The sequence below is a fragment of the Agelaius phoeniceus genome, unplaced genomic scaffold (genome assembly GCF_051311805.1).
Source record: "Agelaius phoeniceus isolate bAgePho1 unplaced genomic scaffold, bAgePho1.hap1 Scaffold_113, whole genome shotgun sequence".
Taxonomy (NCBI): domain Eukaryota; kingdom Metazoa; phylum Chordata; class Aves; order Passeriformes; family Icteridae; genus Agelaius; species Agelaius phoeniceus.
This window is the reverse complement of record NW_027509877.1, coordinates 2361990-2383682: the sequence shown is the minus strand read 5'-3', so window position 1 is coordinate 2383682 and position 21693 is coordinate 2361990. Positions and strand designations below refer to the sequence as shown.

The following is a 21693-nucleotide window of genomic DNA, read 5'->3' as shown; positions in this document are numbered from 1 at the left end:
AATGTCACAGGCAGAGACAGGGGCTCCATGGAGACCTCCCAGGGCTTTCTGGGATGGTAAAGAGCCCTGTGGTCAGAGGCAGTCACAGCCATTCCATGGTGACATCCCAGGGCACCTTGGGCTGCAAGGGCACTGATCTGTCACAGGCACTCACGGGGGCTCCACGGTGAAATCCCAGCAGTCCCCAGGCTGCCAAAGAGCCAGGATGTCCCAGACATTCACAGGGGTTCCTGTCATGGGCAGAGTGGGAGCTTCAGGCAAAAGCTTTGTTTCTTTCTTGGAGAAACTCCTGCTGAGACATGAGGTAGAGAAATGACACCCAGCAGCCACCACAGAACCCCAAAACCCCTGCAGGACCCCTTAACTTCTAAAATTCCTTCTCAGAAAGGAGACTGGCAATGCTTGCCCCAGACTTTGTCAAAGGTACAAGACATTGGACGGGGAATTGAACTTCAATGCAATTTTTCCCACTGGGTTCATGATTGAATACCAGACAGATTTCTAGAAATACAGCTTGGATTGATTGTGATCATGATTAGAGAGAAAGATCTTGATCAGAGTTCTTTCCTCCACAGCAAAGGAGCTCTAACCATTAGAATCTTCTGCTCTAGGAAGCAATTTTGAAGTCAGCAGGGCCTTGCTGGAGTTGTTGGAGCCCATTGCCAGCAGAGCCTCCTGCTCCAGCAGGAACTGCCTTTCCTGTGCCATCAGCAGGGCAGATCCCACTGCAGGAAAAGGCCCAGGCCAGCCCCAGCACAGGGAAGGCCTCGGGCACAAGGGCAGAGTGCCGTGCTGGGAGCTGTGCCAGGGAGAGCCTGAGGCACCAAAGACACCTTGGCAACAGCAGCTGCTTGCAGGCCATGGCCAGAAGCCTCCCTTGGCAGCCCGGCCTGGTGGCCACCACTGCAGAGCTGCTGCCTCAGGGCTCATTCCTGGCTGGCCTCTGAAAAGCCACTTCTGCTCCAGGAGCCTGACTGGGAAGCCATTGGCCCCAGCACCTTGGGGACAAGATATCAATGACAAAACTCTTCATGCCAGCAGAGACAAGGCAGGGGCAGAGCAAAGGGCACAGCCAGGCCCAGGGGACAGGGCTGCCATGGTGATGGCTGTGAGGTCACTGCCCCTGCAGCAGCCTGGCTGGCCTCAGCAGACATTCTGGCCACAAGCCTTGTGAGGGCACCCTGCAGAGCAGAGAACCCACACTACAGGAATTCCATCCTTGGGAAGGGCAGGGGGTTTCACTGGGTCAGGTTGCACAAAGCTCCTGCTCCTGGACAATTCCTGGCATGGTGCATCAACCTCTCTGCAAAAACAGTTGCAGTTTTGTTCCACTCTCATCATTGTAAATTATTTTCTCCTTCTAACAAATGCAAATCCAGACTCATTCGCTTTAGACATATGGACCCTTGTTCTGCCACTGCAAAATTTGTAAGAAAATACCTTTGGCAGTTATTTTTCCATTTTCACAGTCTTTGGAGAGGACCCAAACATCTTCCAAGATGGGGTTTGGAGGCCTTATCACAGAACCCACAGGCAGAGGCTGCAGGTCCTGGGTTCAGTTGGGTGGAGACTGAGGACAGAACAGGAGTTGCCTGGCAGGGGCTGAAGGGTGGTTTCAGAGAGGCTGGAGCTTTCCTTCCTAGAGCATATAAGCATGAGAAGGAAATAATGGCAGCAAGGGCAGCTGGGGAGGCCCCAACTGGGCAGCAGCAGAAAGGAATTTCCCTGGCAGGGCAGGGCTGTGGTGCAGCACGTCCCCCAGCAGGAGCCTGGAGCAGCCCAAGGCTTTGTGTGGGCAGGCAGAGGCAGGCAGGAGGCAGAGCTGTCAGCAAAGGAAGGGCCCAGCCAGGTGGGGCAGCCGGGGGATGCCAACAGCCTGCAGGGACAGAGGCGCAGGGCAGGGACACCGTAGGACAGCCTGGGCTGCACAGGGCACAGGCATGGGCAGCAGCTGCAAGACAGCCCTGCCAGAGCCAACTCCTGCAGCACTTTGGCCATGGCTGCTGGCCCTGGGCCTGAGGCCAGCAGGGGACAAGTGACCCTTGCAGGCCTGGGGCCTCATGGCCTCCTTGTCCCTGCTCAGCAGCCTGGCAGGGGCCGCCCCATGCTCCTGTCCTTGGCATTGCCCATCCCCACATGCCAGTGCCCCAGCAAGAGCCCTGAGCAATGAGGGAGGGACAGGATCTGCCTGGCCAGGGGCTGGGGCTCAGGTCTTGGCCCTTTGCATTCCTGAAACACATCCAGCTTTGCCCAGCACCAGAGACATGTTTCCCTTGCTTGTCCCCAGCTGTCATCAGTGCTTCCAGGGTTCTGCTCTACCTGGAACCTGGCGACATTTTGTCAGTCATATTCCTCATGAGGATCTCTTTAAAGTACAAGAAACTGCCATGTTTCAATCTGACTTTGAATCATTGAGAGGTTTTTGAGCACACTCTGAGGCACTGATGAGTCTGATGCAAAAAGCACCAAAGCCCCAGAGGGTTATTCAAATCCTTGTGTTGTGTCTGTGCTGCAGAGCAGGGCCGGGCTCCTGGCCCAGAGGCAGCTCCTGGCAAGGGCAGCAGAGCTGCAGAGAGACAGCTCTGGCCAGGAGCAGCTCCTGTGCACAGCCCAGCAGGGCTGGGGCACTTCCAGGGCCCCTCAGAGACACCAGCAGGGCACAGACTGAGCTCCCAGGGGCTCAGCACTGGCAGGGGCTGTGTCATGGCCCAGAGGGGGCTGTGTCACAGCAGCACCTCTGTGGCTGTGTCATAGAGGCACAGAGCAGCTGGGATGTCAGCAAGGGGCTGTGTGACAGCACAGAGTGGGTTCTGTGATGTCACAGATTGGGCTGTGACATCACAGAGCTTGTGATTTGAGGGCATCAAGCAGCTACAGCATCATAGAGGGGACGGTGTGACATCACAGAGCAGGCTGTGACATCATGGCATGGCTGTATAACATCATAGCGCAGGCTGTGAGGTCAAAGTGTGTGCTGTGACATTACAGACTGGCAGTATGACACCACAGAGAGGTTCGTGTGACATCACTGAGGGAGTTGTGAAATCACAGAGGTTGCTGTGGCATCATAGAGTAGGGTATAAGGCCATAGAGCAGACTCTGCCATCATGGAGGGTGGCTCTGTGACATCAGAGAGGGGGTTGTGACATCACTGAGTGTCTGAGTAACATCACAGAACAGGCTGTGACATCACAGAAGAGACTGAGACATCACCGGGTGTGTTGCAGTGTGTCACCATTTCCTGTCTCACCTATCACATCCCCCTCAAGGATGCCAACCTTTTCCCCTCCCCCTTTTGCCCTCCAGCCTGGCACCTTCCAGCAAGGTGTCGTGTGATTGGCAGATGCTCCCCAGGCCTGGGCTCATTGGTTTGTCCTAGCGTCCACGAACCCTGACCCTTCCCCTGCTCACACCTGGTTGGCCCTCACCTGTCCGTCCCCTCCCCCTGTCCCCAGGGCTTAAAAAGGACACGAAACCGTGCGGTTGGGGTCTCTGCCGTGGTCTCTGCCGTGGTTCTATCTCTGTCGTCTGGCTGTCTGGAGCTGTTGCCAGATTCAGAAATCTACCATGCTGCAATAAACTCTGGATCTAAGCTACACGGCAGAACCCGCTCCTTTTCCCTTCACCGTCTGAACCTTTTCTACCAAAGGTAAACTGAGTTCCTAGCCAGGCAGGACATACCCCGAAACATTCGGGGCTTAATATTTAATAAGGGTGATTTTGTGATGTCAAAGATTTTTCTGTCTCAATCACATCACAGCTGTATGACATCACAGAGTATATCCCAGCATTGGCTCTGTGACATCACAAGGGGGATTTGTGTCATCCCAGCATGGGCTGTGACATCACAGGAGGCTGTGTGACATTGAAGGTGGCTATGTGACATCACAGGGAGCTTTGAGACATCATAAGGGGACTTCATGACATCCCAGTGTGGGCTGTGACATCACATGGGCTGTGTCACATCACAGGGGTTTGTGTGACATCACAGGAGGCAGTGTGACATCACAGGGGCTGTGTGAGGTCCCTGGGGAGGTCACTCTGCCGGGGCCCCCCCACAGTTCCCCCCAGAGCAGTCCAACCCTGCTCGTGCACAGCGGGGTCCCCTGTCCCCCCGGGTGCCCCCGCCCCTGGCGCCGCAGCCTCCCCCAGAGGATGTTCCACGAGATCGACCCCAGAGCCTGACACGGGGACGGGGGGGCCGGGGCCCTGGGGGTGGCACAGGGGGACAGGGACCCCCCGGCAGCATCCCTGTGTCCCCCACGGCCAGAGCCTGGGCCAGGGCTCCTTCACCCTGTTACAAATGAGGGGCTTGAGAGCGCCTAAAAAATCCCCAGCAAGGGATCAGCAAAAACCAGATTTAATATTAAGCAGCAGCACCACAGAGTTCCTTGGCAAGAGTCACTCTGCTCCTGACTGGACACTTCAGGCACACCAAGGAAACAAAGCAACAACTAAACCAAACCAAATCCAGGCAATTGAACCGAAAATGAACCAAGAACGGTGTGTGCTTGTGAGCCTGTGTTCTAAAAAGACAGTGAGGGCAAGGATAAAAGGAATGCATCCTAAAAGCTAAACTGAGCTTAAACTTAACAGGCCTTGACTGATTACTTAGACTTCAGCATTTAGCAAAAGTATTTCACCTTACTTATAACCTTGACAGTATTTCACCTTACTTATAACCTATGACTTAATGATTTCACTGTGCAATAACACTTAACAACATTCAACTTAGCTTATAACTTATATTAAACTTCATTACTTAGTAAACGGGCACCTTAGCAGCATTTAACTCAGCTTAGAGCTTGTGACTCACCCTTACTTACAGGCCTGACTGGATCAGCTATCCAAGGCACTCAGACCCCTCAGAGAGCAGCATTTCTGCCACATTTCCCCAGCACAGGCACTCCTGTGTGCACACAGACACCAAGAGTCAGTGCAAGGCACCTGGGAGAAATTCCCCTGAGGGCAGGAAATGCTCCCTGAGGATGCTTTGGCATCTCCCCAGCAGGCAAAGGGCTGAGCCTGGAGGAATGGGGGGATCGGCCCAGGCTCCGTCGTTGTTGGGGATCCCCGAGTGCAGCAAACGGGAGAGTTCCCGGCTGGGAGAGGCCCCACTCAGAGGGAGTCGCTGGCCCAGGAGAGCTCCAAGGGCTCCTTTTGGAGCGCTGTTTGCAGGGCCCCAAGAGAGGGGCTTCAGTCCCAGCAATGGTTCATCCTGGCCGCACTTGGCACCAACAGCTTTCTTTGGCAGGGTGAGAACAGGGATGTTGTGCCACGGAGGGAACAGAAACAGCTCCCAGGGCTGCTCCTACAGAAAGCAGGAGCTGGGTGGGCAGCAGCAGTGCCTGGAGCAGACAGTGTTTGTGATGAGCTGCAGAGGAGCTGAGCCCAGGGGCTGTTGGCCAAGGCCGAAGCCCAAGGAGCATTTCTCATCTGGCAGGGCGGCCTGAGAAGGGGAGGGGGGAATGCAGCAGCACAGGGCCCATGGAACCAAGGGGCCATTGTGACACTGTGGGGCCTTGTGACACCAAAGGACCATTGTGACACTGTGGGGCCTCATGGAATTATGGAGACCACTGTGACATTGCTGGGCCTCATGGGACCAAGGGGACCATACTGACGCTGTGTGACTCCATGGAGTGTAGAGATCATTGTGACACTGAGAGGCCCCATCGAACCAAGGGTCCATTGTGACATTGAGGGGCTGCATGGAATCTGAGACCATTGTGGCACTTTGGGGTATCATGGAACCAATGGTCCATTGCGATATTGCAAGGCCTCATGGAACCATGGAACCATGGAAAGACCTATAAGACACTTCACATCCTCCTGCAACCAGAGGGCTGTTGTTACACTGAAGGGACTCATGGAATCATGGAGACCATTGTGACACTCTGAGGCCCCATGGTATAAGCAAAGCATTTTGACACTGTGGGGCCTGATGAAACCAAGAAGCTTTTGTGACATTGCAGGGCTGCATGGAACCAAAGCTCCAGGGGCCCCCCGGGAGGTTGCCTGTCATCAATGGTCCATTGTGACACTGTGGAGCCAAAGGAGACCATTGTGACACCACAAACCCCCATGGGCCCAAGGTCCATTGTGACATTGCAGGGCTCACGGAACAGAGGAGTGATGTGACATTGTGGGGCCTGTGGAATCACAGAGACCATTGTGACACTGCAAGGCCTCATGGAATTGTTGGGACCATTGTGACACTGCAAGGCCTCATTGAATTGTTGGGACCATTGTGACACTGTGGGACCCCATGGAACCAAGGCACTCTTGTGACACCTCAGGACCCCATAAAACAATGGGAACACAGAACAGGTCTGCCTGGTTTGGCCTCCCGTGGGCCATCTGACTGGTCCAGCTGACCTTGGCATGTTGAGGGTCTCTTCTCATCTGCTGCTGAAACACTGGGGATCCGTGCTTCCCTTCCTATGGAAGAGAACTGTCCTTCTCCAGGCACCCATGACCAGAAGTGGGATTTCACCATCAAATTTCCTTATATCTGGGATTGTTCCCATAGCAATATTGCCAGGACAAGTCTGTCTGGCAGTGGTTTCACAAGGGTCACCTCTCATCTGGCCCCAAAACCCTGGGGAAGGTTCTGTGCTTTCCTTCCTATGGAAAGAAACTGCCCTTCTTGGCCACGTGCCCATGGCCAAATTTGGCTTCCACCTCCAACATTACCTGTTGTGGAGGAGAGCCCCTTGAGAGCTGAGTGTGCCAAAGGCAGAGCTCAGCTGCCCTTGGGGGCTGCAGGAACAGTCAAGAGCCCAAAGAGGCTCCATGTCTGTGCTGGAGACCAAGGCTGGAGGAGGGAAATGCAGGGCTACTGTGCAATGGGGAGGGGATGGAATTCCAGCAGACTCATCAGCTTGCAAGGTGCTCTGCTCTCCCTCAGCTCCTCTCTGGGAGATGCCAATCCCAGCTCAGCACCTCTGGCTACTGGGGCCCTCCCAGGAGAACTGCCTGTTCATGGGCACACAACTGATGTCGGCCTGGAAAGGGGCACAGGTTTTAATACCTGTTAGCTTCATTATATAGAAGCAAATCTTTATTATCTGGGTCATTGAGGACTTTGAAGAAATGGCCAAGTTTTCCCACCAGGAACAGGAATTTCCTGGATCAACTGGATTCTTCTACTGATGGCAGGAGAAGAAATATTGATCTTCCCCTCTAGCTGTGCCTCCAACATTCAGTCTAATATTTCATTCCCTTCTTCCTTCAGGTGTTTTGAGCTCTCTGGGCTAAATGGCCATGTCCAAGGACATCTCTTCATTTAGAGCAGCTGCATCTATGTCTTTCCTGTTGCCCCCACATTTCCTCCTGCAGCTGTTCTCTGGTCATTCCAATGCATCTGCCTTGAATGGCTTCATGCTTTGAGCTTCAGGGAGTTGCCCAATCTTTCAGAAGTTTCAAGAACTCTTTATTCAGCATCTTAGATGTATTTTTATCTTTCATATTGCCTCTTCTCATGTCTTTGTCTAAATCCTTTCTATGGCAATCCCTTGTGGATGGTGGACATGTCAGATGTTGTTGGGACGTCAAAAGGAGCAGAGGGAAGGGTTTTGATGTCTATTAAATTTTCAAATTTTCAAATTTTTATGTTGGCCATGAAGAGAAACCTTTCTGTGCCTGAGTCTCAGCAGTTCCTGGTCCCTCCAAGGACACAAACCTGATGAGTTGTGGTTGCCACTCCAGGGGCTGTACTTGCGCCTCCCTCCATAGCCAGAGCAGAGCTCCCTTGTCCCAGAAAGTCCCTGGCAATGCAGGGATGAAGGAAACAGGACAGGCTGTGGGGATCAGGGGCACGGCAGAGCCACGGGGAAGAATGACTTTTGCATTTGATGGAGCTGTGCCTTCCCTTGGCTCTGTTGGCTGACAAGAAATGAACATCCCTCTGTGTCTCGGGCAGCTCCTTCTCCAAGGAAAGCAGGTGGGAGTTGGAGCCAAGGAGCTGGAACCTGCAGGTGCAGCCTGGGCTGGAGGGAGCTCAGATTTGCACAAAGGCTGCTCTGAGTGCCAGGGCTTGGATGGGGGAAATGGTGGGGTGGGGGTAGGGACAAAGTCTGATTGATTGTCAGCCAGGAAGGGTCTGGATTTTCATATCCATTCAAATGGCACGAGGAGGTGCTTGGATTCAGTGTCAATTGGAGATTGGACACATCAATGAATTACCAGTAAAAAAACAATGAATTACAAGATCTAAAAATATTTACTTGCTGTCTTTTTAAATATAGTGTATTCACATTGAATAGGCTTCTGAAATGTGTTGAATTAACCACAAAAGATTTGAAAACTTAAATCAAATTATTCCCAGAGGCTTGGCTTGTTCAGGTGTTCCGAATGTTCATGAGCCCTGGGACACTGAATTCCTGCACTGAAGAGCTGAAGGCTGAACAAGCCTCTGGAGCAGGGAAATTCAGCAGCAGCCTCCAAGTTGCTGAGGATGTCAGCAGCCCCCAGTGAGGCCATCCCTGCCCAGAGAGCGTGGGGGAATGGGCAGACAAGGAGAGCGTCCCTGGGGCTGGGGCAGCACAACTCAGAGGCACCAGCGGCTCCAGCTGGGCAATGGAGTGTGGAATGTGGCTGGGAAAGCCCTGCCTGGGCTGGGCCAAGCAGGACACACAAGCCCTGACCCCCATCCACTAAACAATTCTCTCAAGGAGACATTTAAAAGGAATTACAATTGTTTGTGCCCTGTGAGTTTGATGCACTGGAGAAATACCAACAAGAGATTCCCAGGAGCTCAAAACAACAAAACTGCCTTTACTGGCAACTTTAGAAAATCAGAGAAACTTTAGCAAAAGGTTTAAAATTATACTCAATCAACAAAAAACACTTTTCAAAGCATTAATTTGCCCCATTCAATGTCACAACTCTAAGCCTGTTTAATTTAAAGTTAATCAAAATTTGCATGACGACAGAAATAGAAGAAGACACAGAGAGAGCTAAAGACAGAAAAGATACAGAGAAGCACACACACACAGCTACCAACTCCTGGATTCCAGTGTTGTTCAGATGGAAATTCCAAGAGGAGGGAGGGTCAAGATGTGTGCTTGCCTCGTGGTCAGCCCCTGAAATACTCCTTTGTCTCCCTGGGCCCTTCCCCCAGGTGGGGCTTGGGCTCATTTGGTCCCTCAGGAGCTGGGCTGGGGGCTGCAGAGGTGGCTGTGGAGCATTGCCTGTGCTGTGCCAGGGACTGGCAGCCACTGCTGGGCTGGGATGGAGGCTCTGGGGGGATTGGGGTTCCAGGGCAGGGCAGGGCTGGGGTCACAGGGCAGGGCAAGGCTGGACCTTCCTCCCCCAAACACAAAATCCTTTGAGCCACAATCTCCTTCAGTCTATCACAACAAGCAGTGTTGGCAGTGAAATCCCAATTCTGGCCATGGGCACTGGGCCAAGAAGGGCAGTTCTTTTCCATAGGAAGGAAAGCACAGAGCTCCAGTGTTTGGAAGGCAGGTGAGAGCCTCACTAGGCCAAGGCCATCCAGACTTGTCAGAAATGACATATTTTGTCTGGGAGCTATCTTTAGATGTAGGGAATTTTGGAAGTGGAAGTCCAATCTCGGCCATGGGCAGCTGGAGAAGCAGGACAGTTCTTTCCAATGGGAAGGAAAGCTCAGAACCATCCCCAGTGTTTTGGGGACAGATGGGAGGTGACCCTTGTGAAACCAATGCAAGACAGACTTGTCCTGGCAATATTCCTGTGGGAACAATCCCTGGATAGAAGGAAATTTGGAGGTGAAATCCCAGTTCTGGCCATGGGTGCCTGGAGGAGAAGGAGAGTTCTTTTCCATTGGGAAGGAAAGCACAGAGCCCCAGTGTTTCAGCAGCAGATGAGAAGAGACCCTCAACATTCCAGGGTCATTTGGATCAGTCAGGCAGTCAACGGGAGGCCAGACCAGCCAGACTTGTTCCATGTTCCCTTGCTTCTATGAGGTCCTGCAGTATCCCCATGGTCCCCTTGGTTCCATGGAGCCCCGCAGTGTCCCAGTGGTGCTTTGATTCCATGGGGTCCAGCAGAGTCACAATGGACCCATGGTTCAATGGGGTCCCACAGTGTCACAATGGCTCCTAGGTTCCAGAAGGCCCTGCAGTGTCACAGTGGTCCCAAGGATTCCATGAGGCCCTGCAGTGTCACAATGGTCTCCGTGCTTCCACCGGCCCCAAAATGTCACAGGACTCCTCTGTTCCATAACCCCTGCAATGTCACAATGGACCTTTGCACCCTGGGAGTTTGCAGTGTCACAATGGTCTCCTTTGGCTCCACAGTGTCACAATGATCCACTGATGACACAAGGCCCCGCAATGTCACCCTGGAGCTTTGGTTCCATGCAGCCCTGCAGTGTCACAAAGGCCTCTTGGTTTCACAAGGCCCCACAGTATCACAATGGTCCTCTTGGTTGTGTGAGGACCCCCAGGGTCACAATGGTCTCCCTGTTTCCATGAGGCCTGACAGTGTCACAATGCTTTGCCTATTCCATTAACCGACATAGCACCACAATGGTCTCTGTGATTCCATGGTGCCCCTCAGTGTCACAATGGTCTCCTTGGTGCCATGAGGCTGTGTAGTGTCCTAATGGTCTCCCCATGCTTCCATGAGGCCCCGTGGTGTCACAGTGGACCCTTGGCACCATTGTGAGACCATGTGGTCTTGCAGTGTCACAATGGCCCCGTGGTTCCATGATACCCCAAAGTGTCACAATGGTCTCCATGGTTCCATGAGGCCCCATGTGGTGTCACAATGGACCCTTGGTTTGATGGGGCCTCTAAGTGACACAATGATCCCTTGATGTCACAGGGCCCCACAGTGTCACAATGGTCCCTTGGTCTCACAGGGCCTCACAGTGTCACAATGGTCCCTTGGGCCCTGTGCTGCTGCATTCCCCCCTCTCCTTCTCAGGCCAGCCTGCCAGCTGAGAAATGCTCCTTGGGCCTCGGCCTTGGCCAACAGCCCCTGGGCTCAGCTCCTCTGCAGCTCCTCACAAACACTGTCTGCTCCAGTCACTGCTGCTGCCCACCCAGCTCCTGCTTTCTGTAGAAGCAGCCCTGGGAACTGGTTTTGTTCCCTCAGTGGCACAACACCCCTGTTCTCACCCTGCCAAAGAAAGCTGTTGGTGCCAAGTGTGGCCAGGATGACTTAACCTTACCTACATTGCCTGTAGGTAAGGTTAAGTCACAAGGTCTAAGTGAAGCTAAACACTGCTAAGAGTTCTTGTTTTCCTAAGTTGTTATGTGTAATATAAGTTATAAGCTGAGTTAAATACTGTTAAATGTTAATCCTCTGTTAAATTGCAAAGTCATAGGTTATAAGTCAGATTAAATCCTGCTAAATGCTGTTTTTTGCTAAATTGTGAGATTGAAGGTATCAGTTAAGGTTAAGGTATAAGTTAAGTCCTGTTAAGTTTGAGCTCTGTTAAGCTTTTGGGCCGTATTCCTTTCATCCTTGCCCTCACTGTCATTGTGTCACACACACACACAGGGACAGTTCTCAGTTCATTTCTGGGTTGATTGCCTGGACTCTGTTTGGTTTTGTTGTTGCTTTGTTTCCTTGGTGTGCCTGAAGTGTCCAGTCAGGAGCGGAGTGACTCTTGCCAAGGAACTCTGTGGTGCTGTCCCTTAATATTAAATCTGGTTTTTGCTGCTCCCCTGCTGGGGATTTTTTCAGCGCTCTCAAGGCCTTGTTGGTATCAGGGTGAAGGAGCCCTGGCTCTGGCCCTGGGGTGCTGTTGTTCTATTTCTCTAGAGTCTCATAATGATATTATCAGACTTCTAAAGTCCATACTTTGGTGTATTCTCATGGCTGCAGATCTTCACTGCACAGACTCTTTCATTGGCATGCTATTCTCTCTTGGGACAGGACTCCTCCAAGGCTCTCCCTGACTGGCTAACCCGCCCCCTTTTGTCTCAGTTATCTTCATTAGTCACAGCTGCAGCCTAATTAAGGACATCACAGCTGCAGCTTATCAAAGGCAACCGAGACCTCCGGGGCAAAGCCTCTATACAGATATTTAAATACGTTTCCTCTACTACATTGGGGGACACGGGGATGCTGCCGGGGGGTCCCTGTCCCCCTGTGCCACCCCCAGGGCCTCTGTCTGTTTAAGGCAGTGTTTCTGTATCATTGCCTTGATCGAAATTTTCTTATTAAATTGTACTCCTGGTTTAGACCCTCCCCAGGTTTGCCTTCAAACCAGTACAAAATCCAGTGTGCTCATCCTTTGTTTTCCTCCTAAAAGAGAATTTCCCATTCTCAGTTCTTGGCCAGATGGAGGAGGAGGCTGTGAGGAAGAGGAAGGAGCCCTGGGACACCCAGGCAGGTGAGGAGGAAGTCAGTGCCCCATTCCCCCTCTCTCCTGCTCCATCTCCCAGCCCAGCACGGCCCCCCGCTGCAGGACGAACCCGGTGTCAACCCCGTCCTGCTGGGGATGCTCTGGGGGGATCTCCTTCCCCTTCCCTGTGGCACAGAGGCAAATCCCATCATCTCCTTGTCCTTCCTCCCCCAGGGAAGAAGCTGAGGATGGAGCCCAGGGACGACAAATCCCTACAGCAGAACCTCATGGAAGAGGCTGTTTTGAGTGATTCCAGAGCGGTGGAATCCAACAGGGAGGAAAATCCCCAGAGATTGTACAGGAAGAGGATCTACAAAGCCAGCCCAGGGTGCTCTGAGGAGGAAAGACCCACCCTGAGCCAGGAAGGTGGACAGAGCTTCAGCCAGAGCTCAGAGCTGGTGGCCCATGAGCAGCTTCATGATGGGGAGAAGCTCTACAAGTGCTTGGCGTGTGGGAAGAGCTTCAGGAAGAGCTCCCACCTGATCCGCCACCAGATGATCCACACTGGGGAATGGGCCTACGAGTGTGGGGAGTGTGGGAAGGGCTTCAGCTGCAGCTCAGAACTCATCAGGCACCAACGCATCCACACTGGGGAGAGGCCCTACGAGTGTCCCCAGTGTCAGAAGAGGTTTCAGACCAGCTCCAGTCTCCTCCTGCATGAGCGGATTCACAGAGAGGAGAGGCCCTTCCGCTGCCCTGACTGCGGGAAGGGCTTCAAGCAAAACTCCCACCTCATCACCCACCGGCGCATCCACACTGGGGAGAGGCCCTACGAGTGTTCCCAGTGTGGGAAGAGCTTCACCAGCAGCTCTCACTTGACAAGACACCAATGGAGTCACCGGTAAGAGACGCCCTGCAAATGCCCCAAGTGCAGGAGGAGCTTTGTGCCCAGCTCCAGCTTCAACCCCCATGGGAAAACCCATGTTGGAAAGAGCCCGGGTGATCCATGATCCATGCTGGGAAGACACCTGTACCTTTTCCTGCCCCTGTCAATGACATGGTGTGGAATGAAGAACATGAGGGTCTGGCCATGGCCATGTGATTACATTCACTCCCACCTCAGAACATTGCCAGGGCAGGAAAGGGACTCTCTCTCCCTGAGGAGAAGGGTGTCCTTTCCAGGCAGGGGAAATACGAAACTGGGAAGAGCCAGTAGTTGATGTTGTAGTTTTCCCTGTAAACAGTTTTATTGATCCCTTCTGTTATCAATACTGTTTCTGTTCCATTTGTTCCTTATCTTGTTGCTGTTCCCAATAAAATTGTTCTTATCCCAGCCCGGGATTTTTGCCTTTTGTGCTTTCCATGGGAGGTGGGAGGGCAGCGAGGGCAGCGCGGTTTTAGCAGGAGCAGGAAATTGGGGAATCCCATTCCTGAAGCCCGGCCCGTGGAAACCGAGCATCCCAGCTGGTGCCAGCCCGGGTGGCCATGGCAGCAGCCTTGGGAGCGGGTCCCTGGCTGGGGCTGTGGGAACCTCTTCCCTCCTGTGCCCAGGGACAGGAGTGGAGGGAACGGCTGCAGCTGAGTCGGGGCAGGCTCAGGTTGGATGTCAGGAAAAGGTTTTTGCCCAGAGGCTGCTGGGGCCCTGGCCAGGCTCCCCAGGGCAGGGTCCCAGCTCCAGGGCTCTCTGAGCTGCAGCAGCGTTTGGCCAGCGCTGCCAGGCCCAGGCTGGCATTGTTGGGGTGTCCTGTGCAGGGCCAGCAGTTGGACTGGAGGATCCTGATGGGTCCCTCCCAGCTCCCCCAATTCTGTGGCTCTGGTATCCCATCAGCCTGGGGATGGGGCTGCCAATGGTTGCCATGGCAACGGACTCTGGCTGCAGGCCTGAGCTGGTGTCCATGGCAACCACCCCTGGGATGGGGTCTCCATGGAGCTGCCAAGGGACTGAGCATAGCAACAGGGGGCGGGTGATGGTTGCCATGGAAACTGACCATAGCAACAGGGGGCAGGGATGGTTGCCATGGAAACTGACCACAGCAACAGGGGGCTGGTGATGGTTGCCTGCTAAGGATCAGATTTGTCACAGGCCCTCACAGGGGCTCCATGGGATCTTTCCAAGCGTCTCCAGGCTGTTCCACAGCTGGAATGTCACAGGCAGAGACAGGGGCTCCACGGAGACCTCCCAGGGCTTTCTGGGGATGGAAAAGAGCCCTGTGGTCAGAGGCAGTCCCAGCCATTCCATGGTGACATCCCAGGGCACCTTGGGCTGGACAGGCACCGATCTGTCACAGGCACTCACGGGGGCTCCACGGTGACATCCCAGGAGTCCCCAGGCTGCCAAAGAGCCGGGATGGCCCAGACACTCACAGGGGTTCCTGTCATGGCCACAGTGGGAGCTTCAGGCAAAGTTTATTAGAGACGTTCCTGTTGGGTCATGAGGTGCAAAAAGGATCCCCAATAGCCCCCACAGACCCCCAAATGTCACTGTTGGATCAGTGTTCCGTGCTTTCTTTCCTATGGAAAAGAACCATCCTTCTCTTCCAGGTGTCCATGTCTGAAATTGGGATTCCACCTCTAAAATTCCGTATATCAAAGGGTTGCTCCCAGGCACAGCCTGCCAGTACCATCAAGTCTGGTGGGCCTTGGCCTCTGGTGGGTGCCCCTGCAACACTGGGGCTGGGTTCTTCCCTTCCCATGCAGATCACTGGGACACTGTGGGGACCTCATGGAACCAAGGGGATCCTTGTGGCACCACTGGAGCCCATGGAACCAAGGGGCCATGGTGACACAGCGGGGCTTCATGGAACCCAGAGACCATTATGGCTCTGTGGGGCCTGATGGCACCATGGAGACCATTGGGACCCTTCAGGGCCTGGTGTCACCAAGGGGGCATTATGGCACCTCAGGTCCTCAGGGAAGCAGGGGACCATTGGGACACTGTGGGCCTCCACAGAACCGAGGGAAGATGGAACAGGTCTGGCTGGCTTGGCCTCCCAGGGGCCACCTGACAGGTCTGGCTGATGTCAAGGGCTGCCTCTCATCAGCTCCTGGAGCACTGGCGCTCCATGCTCTCCTTGCTATGGGAAAGAACCATCTGGCTTTTCAGATGCTGTAAGAGACGGTCTGAAGTTTCCCTCATTTGCCTCACGACTGTCCCAAGGACAGAGACCAGGACCCTGAGGACCCTGACTGGAGCTCTGGCCTGGCTGTGGTGGATGCTCACCAAGGGATTGTTTGCAGGTGTGTTTGCAGTGCTGCCATGGTTGCTGCTTCGAGCAGGGGGCTGGCAAAGGAGCAGCTCGCCCTATATTCTGGCACCTGCTTCATGACAATAGCCCATGAATTTCCCCACCTCTTGGCCAAATGAACTTTCTGGGGTAACTTTGGTGGTCCCCCATGGAAAATCCTTCATCTGCTTCACGACCACCGTGATGGACAGAGATTGAAGCCCCCTCCCAAGGACTGAGACTGAGACCCCTAGAACCCTAACACGGGGAGGGGTTGGCCTGATTGAAGTGAGATGTTTGCCCAGGTGTGGTCATTGGACCAAGAAAACAATTGCTCTCACTCACTGCTGAGATTGACTTATCCTGTTTTGGAACATGGACTGTCTGTACCCGTTTTCAAGAGACTTATTCTTCATTGTCTTTTACCTGTTCCCCCCTCAGCAGAGGACTATAATAGACCCCTGAGTTAACCAAGACTTTGAGATTCTCCCTGACGTGACAAGACAGATCTATTGGCTGGACCACATGAGGATTTAGTCTCTCTGTTTGGTAGCTATATTCCCCCCCCTCTCTTTCTCTCTCTCTCTATCCTTTATCTCCTTTCTAAATCCTTCTATTGCATTTGCTGTGGGCACTCAATAAAAGGTGCATTTATTTGATTAATACTGAAATCCCCTTCGTGTTTTTTTTTTGCACTCTGAGATCAGTTAATGAACCATCACGACCCCCACTTGTATGAGCAGATTGTGACAGATGCCCATTGCCAAACTTGGTACTCTCCCTAAAAATTTCCTTAATGCAATGGTATCTCCCAGAAAAAAACCTGCCAGCTCTGGCTGGCCTTGGCCTCTGGTGGCCACCTCTCATCTGCCCCTGAAACACTGGCTCTGTTCCTTCATTCCTACGGAAAAGAACCGGTTTTCATGTCCAAGGGCCATAGACAAAAATTAGCATTTGGCCTCCCAATTTCCTTATTTCCAAGGATTGCTCCCAGACAAAAGTAGCCAGGACAGAAAGGTCAGGCTGGCCCTGTCCTCTGGTGATTTTCTTAGACACTGAGCTGAATGTTTTCATTTGAAAACACCTTGGGTAGGGCCCAGAGATCTCCCAAGGAGGGGTTTTGAGGCCTCGGGCACATGAGCACTACATATGGACAGAGGAGCTCTGTGCTCTGTGCTGTTGTGGTGGTTTTGCATCACGGAAGTCATGTTCTAAGAGGAGCTGCTAGCAGTTTCCTCCGTGTCTGACAAAAAACCCAATCAGTAATTATCTTTGAGAATTGACAATCTGTTAAACCACTAAGGAAACTGTACACGCCTCTGTGAAGACACATGTTAAAGACGGGAAAGCCTGGGAGGGTCTCTTTCCCTTCTGTCTGGCACAGAGCTAACAAGGCTGACCCGGCCCCGTCTCAGCCAGGCCGGGCCGGGCGGCTCCTGCCGTGGGGCTGGGCCCCTTCCCAGGGACCCCGCCAGGCCCCATTGGCTGCCGGGCAGGGCAGGGGAGGCCGTGGGGCCGAGGCCGGGCCGGGCCATGGCTGCAGTTGGGAACATCTGGGCACTGCTGAGCCCTGCCCCGCCGCCAGCCCGGGCCCGGCCAGGATCCGCCGGGCCCCAGGAGCAGCCCCGGGCCGGGCCGGCTCGGCCAAGATTCTGCCACCCTTGGGGTTCAGCCGCAAGCCCCGGGCAGGGGCAGGAGAAGCCATCGGCCCCCGGCCGTGCTGCTGCTGTGCTCTGGCCTGGCTGCTGAGATCCTGGCCCTGCCCCAGCGCAGCCCATCCTGACACAGCCCCAGCGCAGCCGCTGCAGAAACCTCCATCGTAAAACAGCACCGAGCCCGACCGGGGTCACGGAACCATCTGCAGGTCCCGGGTGAGATATGAACTCTTTCAGTGCTTCCATCCTCCCTCCAGTGAGAGAAAAGGACAAAGTGCAGGCACACAGAGGAGCAACATGAAGACACCGAGGTCAGTGAAGGGGAAGTTGAGTCCCAGATGGGAGGGATGAGGAGATGCCTTGATCTTGGGGTGAAATCCTCTTGTCAAGCTATGGGGAAGGATGTAATTAATATATCAGACTCTCTTTTTCTCTATAATCCATTTAAAATATGGGGAGATGACTTGTTCTGCAAAAACCTCCATGCTAAAGAAAGCAAATGTTGAAGTAGCTGTGATCCCATGAAAAGTTTAAACAGAGAAAGAGAGAAGAGTGCTGACATCCTGTGCCCTCATGGAGAGAAGAAGAAGATCTCTGTTGTCAGAGATGAAGATGATTTCAGAAATAGATGAAGAGAATCTTTGCTCTTCAACAGCTCATCTTTAAACTCATACCCCGTAAGTTGACATGGCCCATAAACACAGCTGTGGGAAAAGCTGTGAAAAATGGAAGGGATTTCACAATTGCAGATTTTCCGGGCAGCTGCTATTCATGGCAATTGAGAGCCACAAGTGAACTTTTTTCTTATGGAGAAGTCTCCATAGCATGAAAGAGAGACTCCTCTCCCTAAGTGAACTGAAGAAAGACTGTTCTAGATGGTGTAAACTGAATGAAAATTTCAGATTTTGTCTCCTTGCATTGTCAGTAAGAAAGAAAAGGTTGCAGGGAGAGGAGAAGTGTTCAGGTTCTTATTACTCTTTCTTCTATTTACTGGTAATAAACTTTTCTATATACACTTTTAAAATTTTGAGCCTACTTTGCCCTTCTCCTAATCCTGTCTCACAGCAGGAAATGAGTAAATATATTCCAGGGAGTGCAATGGTAATTAGCCAACACTGATCCCACTGAACTAATAGATGAATTGGCTGAGAAATCTCAAATTAACAAACCAAAATCACTCCAGATACATTCCTGATAAACTTCATTAGAGCAGAGGGAAATCAAGGCAGAGCCATGGTTTGTCAGGACTTGCTGCATCCTGATGAGCCCTGTGGTGCATTTGGAGCTGAGCCCTTGAACCTCAGGGCCTGAGAGGAGATTGCACAAACCTTGCCAGGAGTCAAAGTCAGAAGAAAACCCCAAAGTGTCTCAAAGCATGAATGGGTCCAACTGAGGTCCATCCCCAACACAGGCTCCTCATGGACTCCTTAGAGGAGAGAATTGGAGGCCAGGATTGGCCAAAAACCTCTGAGAGTCTCAATGTGGAAAGGAAATTCCAAACTACCTTAAAAATTTGAGAAGCTCAAAGCATTACTGAGCAGCGCTGAGTGTCAGCACAAAGCTCTCAAGGGACTCATTAATGCAGATAATTGGGGCCATGATTGCACAAACCTCTCACAGAGTCTGTATCAAAAGGGAAACCCCAAGTACCTTCAAATAACTGAAGTACCCTGAAGCATTAATGAGCCCCACTGAGTGTTGTTACTGACAAAGCCTCTCCAGGGACTAATTACAGCAGTTAATTGGAGGCCAGGATTGCACAAACCTCTCAGAGACTCCAAGGCAAAAGCCAAACCCAAAGTCCTTTGAAAAACCTGCAGCCCCTGCAGGGAGCATGAAGGAGCCCCCAGGGCCATTGCTGAGCAAGGCTCCCCAGGGACTCCTTGCAGCAGATCCTTGAGGCCACTGGGATGTGGGCTAGGGGGGGATGCTGAGGGCAGCACAAGGGGCTGACAGTGCCCAGCCTGGCTGGGGCTGTGCCAGGAGGCCCCAGGGCCTCAGGACAAGGTGTCTCCTCCCAGCCCTTGCTGGCACAGACCCTGCTGTGCCCCAGGGCACCAAGACTTGGCTTCTCTTTGTCCCCACCTGTCATCACTGCCTGCAGTTCTCTGCTCTGCCTGGGGCCTGGGGACACTTGCTCAGTCGTGTCCCTCAGTGGGACCCATTAAAAGTCCAAGAAACTTTGGAGTTGGATTCTGCCTTGGAGTTCTGGAGAAGTTTCTTCAGCTGCCTCTCAGGGACTGATGTTCAGGGCCTGAGCACAAAGCCCCAAAGGCTCATTAAAGTCCTTGTGCTGTGTCTGTGCTGCTGAGCTGGGCTGGGCTCCAGGCACAGAGGCAGCTCCTGCTCACCAAGAAGAGCTTCAAAAGCACATTTCTCTTGATGAGCAGCTCTTGTGCCAGCCCAGCAGGGCTGGGGCACTGCCTGCAGCCAGCCCGGGCACAGCACAGAGGCACAGAGAGCTTCAATCAGTCAGGGCTGGGAAGGGGCTGAGAAGCGCCTGGGGCACAATCACTGCCAGCCCTTGGCACAGGAACCTCTGGCTGCAGGACAATGCAGCTGCAGCTCCTGGAGCCATCTCCTCAAGCTGGAACATGCCAATACCTGCAGAGCCTGTGAGTACATTCTCTGATTGTCTCTTGTGCAGAGCAGCCAGGGGTGCCCAGGGCTGTCCTGCAGAGCAGGGTCCTGCAGCCCAGGGCACTGTGCTGGGGCAGGGACTCTGTTGCCTGCCAGGGACAGCTCTCAGCCAGCCCTGGCAGCTGCTGCCAGCACTGGGGGACAAGATCTGGCTGTCAGGAGAAAGCTGGTGAGGCTGGAAGTGTTCTTCTTGTGTGGGGAGGATGCTGCATTGTTCAAGGACTGCTCCCAGCATGGCATTTAACTGCAGAACATTTCCAAGTAGATTATACAGGGAGCACAGTGAGGCAGGGGCTGCATAAAAGGGAAAATCCTGCTTTTTTAATCTACTGCTCTGGGTTTCCTGGATCGGAAATTGCCCATAGATATTCATCTCTCAGTTAAGGCTGAGAAAAATGAAAAAATTTTCTCTCAGATCTGAATAAATTGGGCAGTGACAGAAATCAGCCCTTAGAGGCAGCATCAGTGTTGCTTCTCCAGCCTCCTCAGGATTGCTCTGACGTTGCCATTAGAGCCTGCAGAGCCAGAGCTGCCCCTGGGCAGTGCCTGAGCTGGGAGGGCTCTGCAGGGCAGAGCTGAGCCCCCAGGGCTGGGCTGGGCTCTGGCAGCACTGGCAGGGCCCAGCCCTGGGCACAGGGAAGCAGCTGCTGGCAGGGACAGCTCCAGGCAGCAGAGCCCTGGGCAGGCAGTGGGGGGAAAGTGCCCCCAGGCTGTGCTGGGATATTTCAAGTCCTCTCCAAACCCAACTATTCCATGATTACTTTTCTTACAGATCCCCATGATAAGGCATCACAGCAAATGTCCAACAGCAGCTGCATCAGGCACTTCCTGCTGCTGGCATTGGCAGACACGCGGCAGCTGCAGCTCCTGCACTTCTGCCTCTTGCTGGGCATCTCCCTGGCTGCCCTCCTGGGCAACGGCCTCATCATCAGCGCCGTAGCCTGCGGCCACCACCTGCACACGCCCATGTTCTTCTTCCTGCTCAACCTGGCCCTCGCTGACCTGGGCTCCATCTGCACCACTGTCCCCAAAGCCATGCACAATTCCCTCTGGGACACCAGCAACATCTCCTACACTGGATGTGCTGCACAGCTCTTTTTCTTTCTGTTCTTCATTTCAGCAGAGTATTTCCTCCTGACCATCATGTGCTACGACCGCCACGTGTCCATCTGCAAACCCCTGCACTACGGGACCCTCCTGGGCAGCAGAGCTTGTGCCCACATGGCAGCAGCTGCCTGGGCCAGTGGCTTTCTCTATTCACTGCTGCACACGGCCAATACATTTTCTCTGCCCCTGTGCCATGGCAATGCCCTGGGCCAGTTTTTCTGTGAAATCCCACAGATCCTCAAGCTTTCCTGCTCACATTCCTACCTCAGGGAACATGGGCTAGTTGCAGTTAGTGCCTGCTTACTATTTGGCTGTTTTGTGTTCATGGTTTTCTCCTATGTGCAGATCTTCAGAGTCGTGCTGAGGATCCCCTCTGAGCAGGGACGGCACAAAGCCTTTTCCACCTGCCTCCCTCACCTGGTCGTTGTCTCCCTGTTCCTCAGCAGTGCCATATTTGCTCACCTGAAACCGCCATCCATCTCATCCCCATCCCTGGATCTGGCAGTGTCAGTTCTGTACTCTGTGGTGCCTCCAGCCCTGAACCCTCCCATCTACAGCCTGAGGAACCAGGAGCTCAAGGCTGCAGTGAGGAGACTGATGACTGGATGCTTTCAGGAACATTAAACTGCTGGAAAATTTCTGCAAATTACTTGTAATAAAACTAGTTTTTGATACTTCTTGTTGGTTTCATTTTGGAGATTTCTTTCCTTTGTTTTAGTTTTTTCATATTGTCCACAAAGAAATGTCATTCTTTGTGCCATTTCTCATTTTGTTTCTCTCCACC

General features: G+C 53.2%; 2 protein-coding genes across 2 annotated transcripts in view; one reads left to right on the top strand and one right to left on the bottom strand.

Moving 5' to 3' along the window:
* LOC143693007 (uncharacterized) overlaps positions 1-21693 on the bottom strand; it is a 244343-nt gene that overhangs the window by 40908 nt on the left and 181742 nt on the right. The window lies entirely within an intron of this gene.
* Positions 20601-21533, top strand: LOC129132375 (olfactory receptor 14J1-like). The gene has a single exon (XM_054651447.2). The coding sequence runs from the start codon at positions 20601-20603 to the stop codon at positions 21531-21533; it is 933 nt and encodes a 310-aa protein (XP_054507422.2).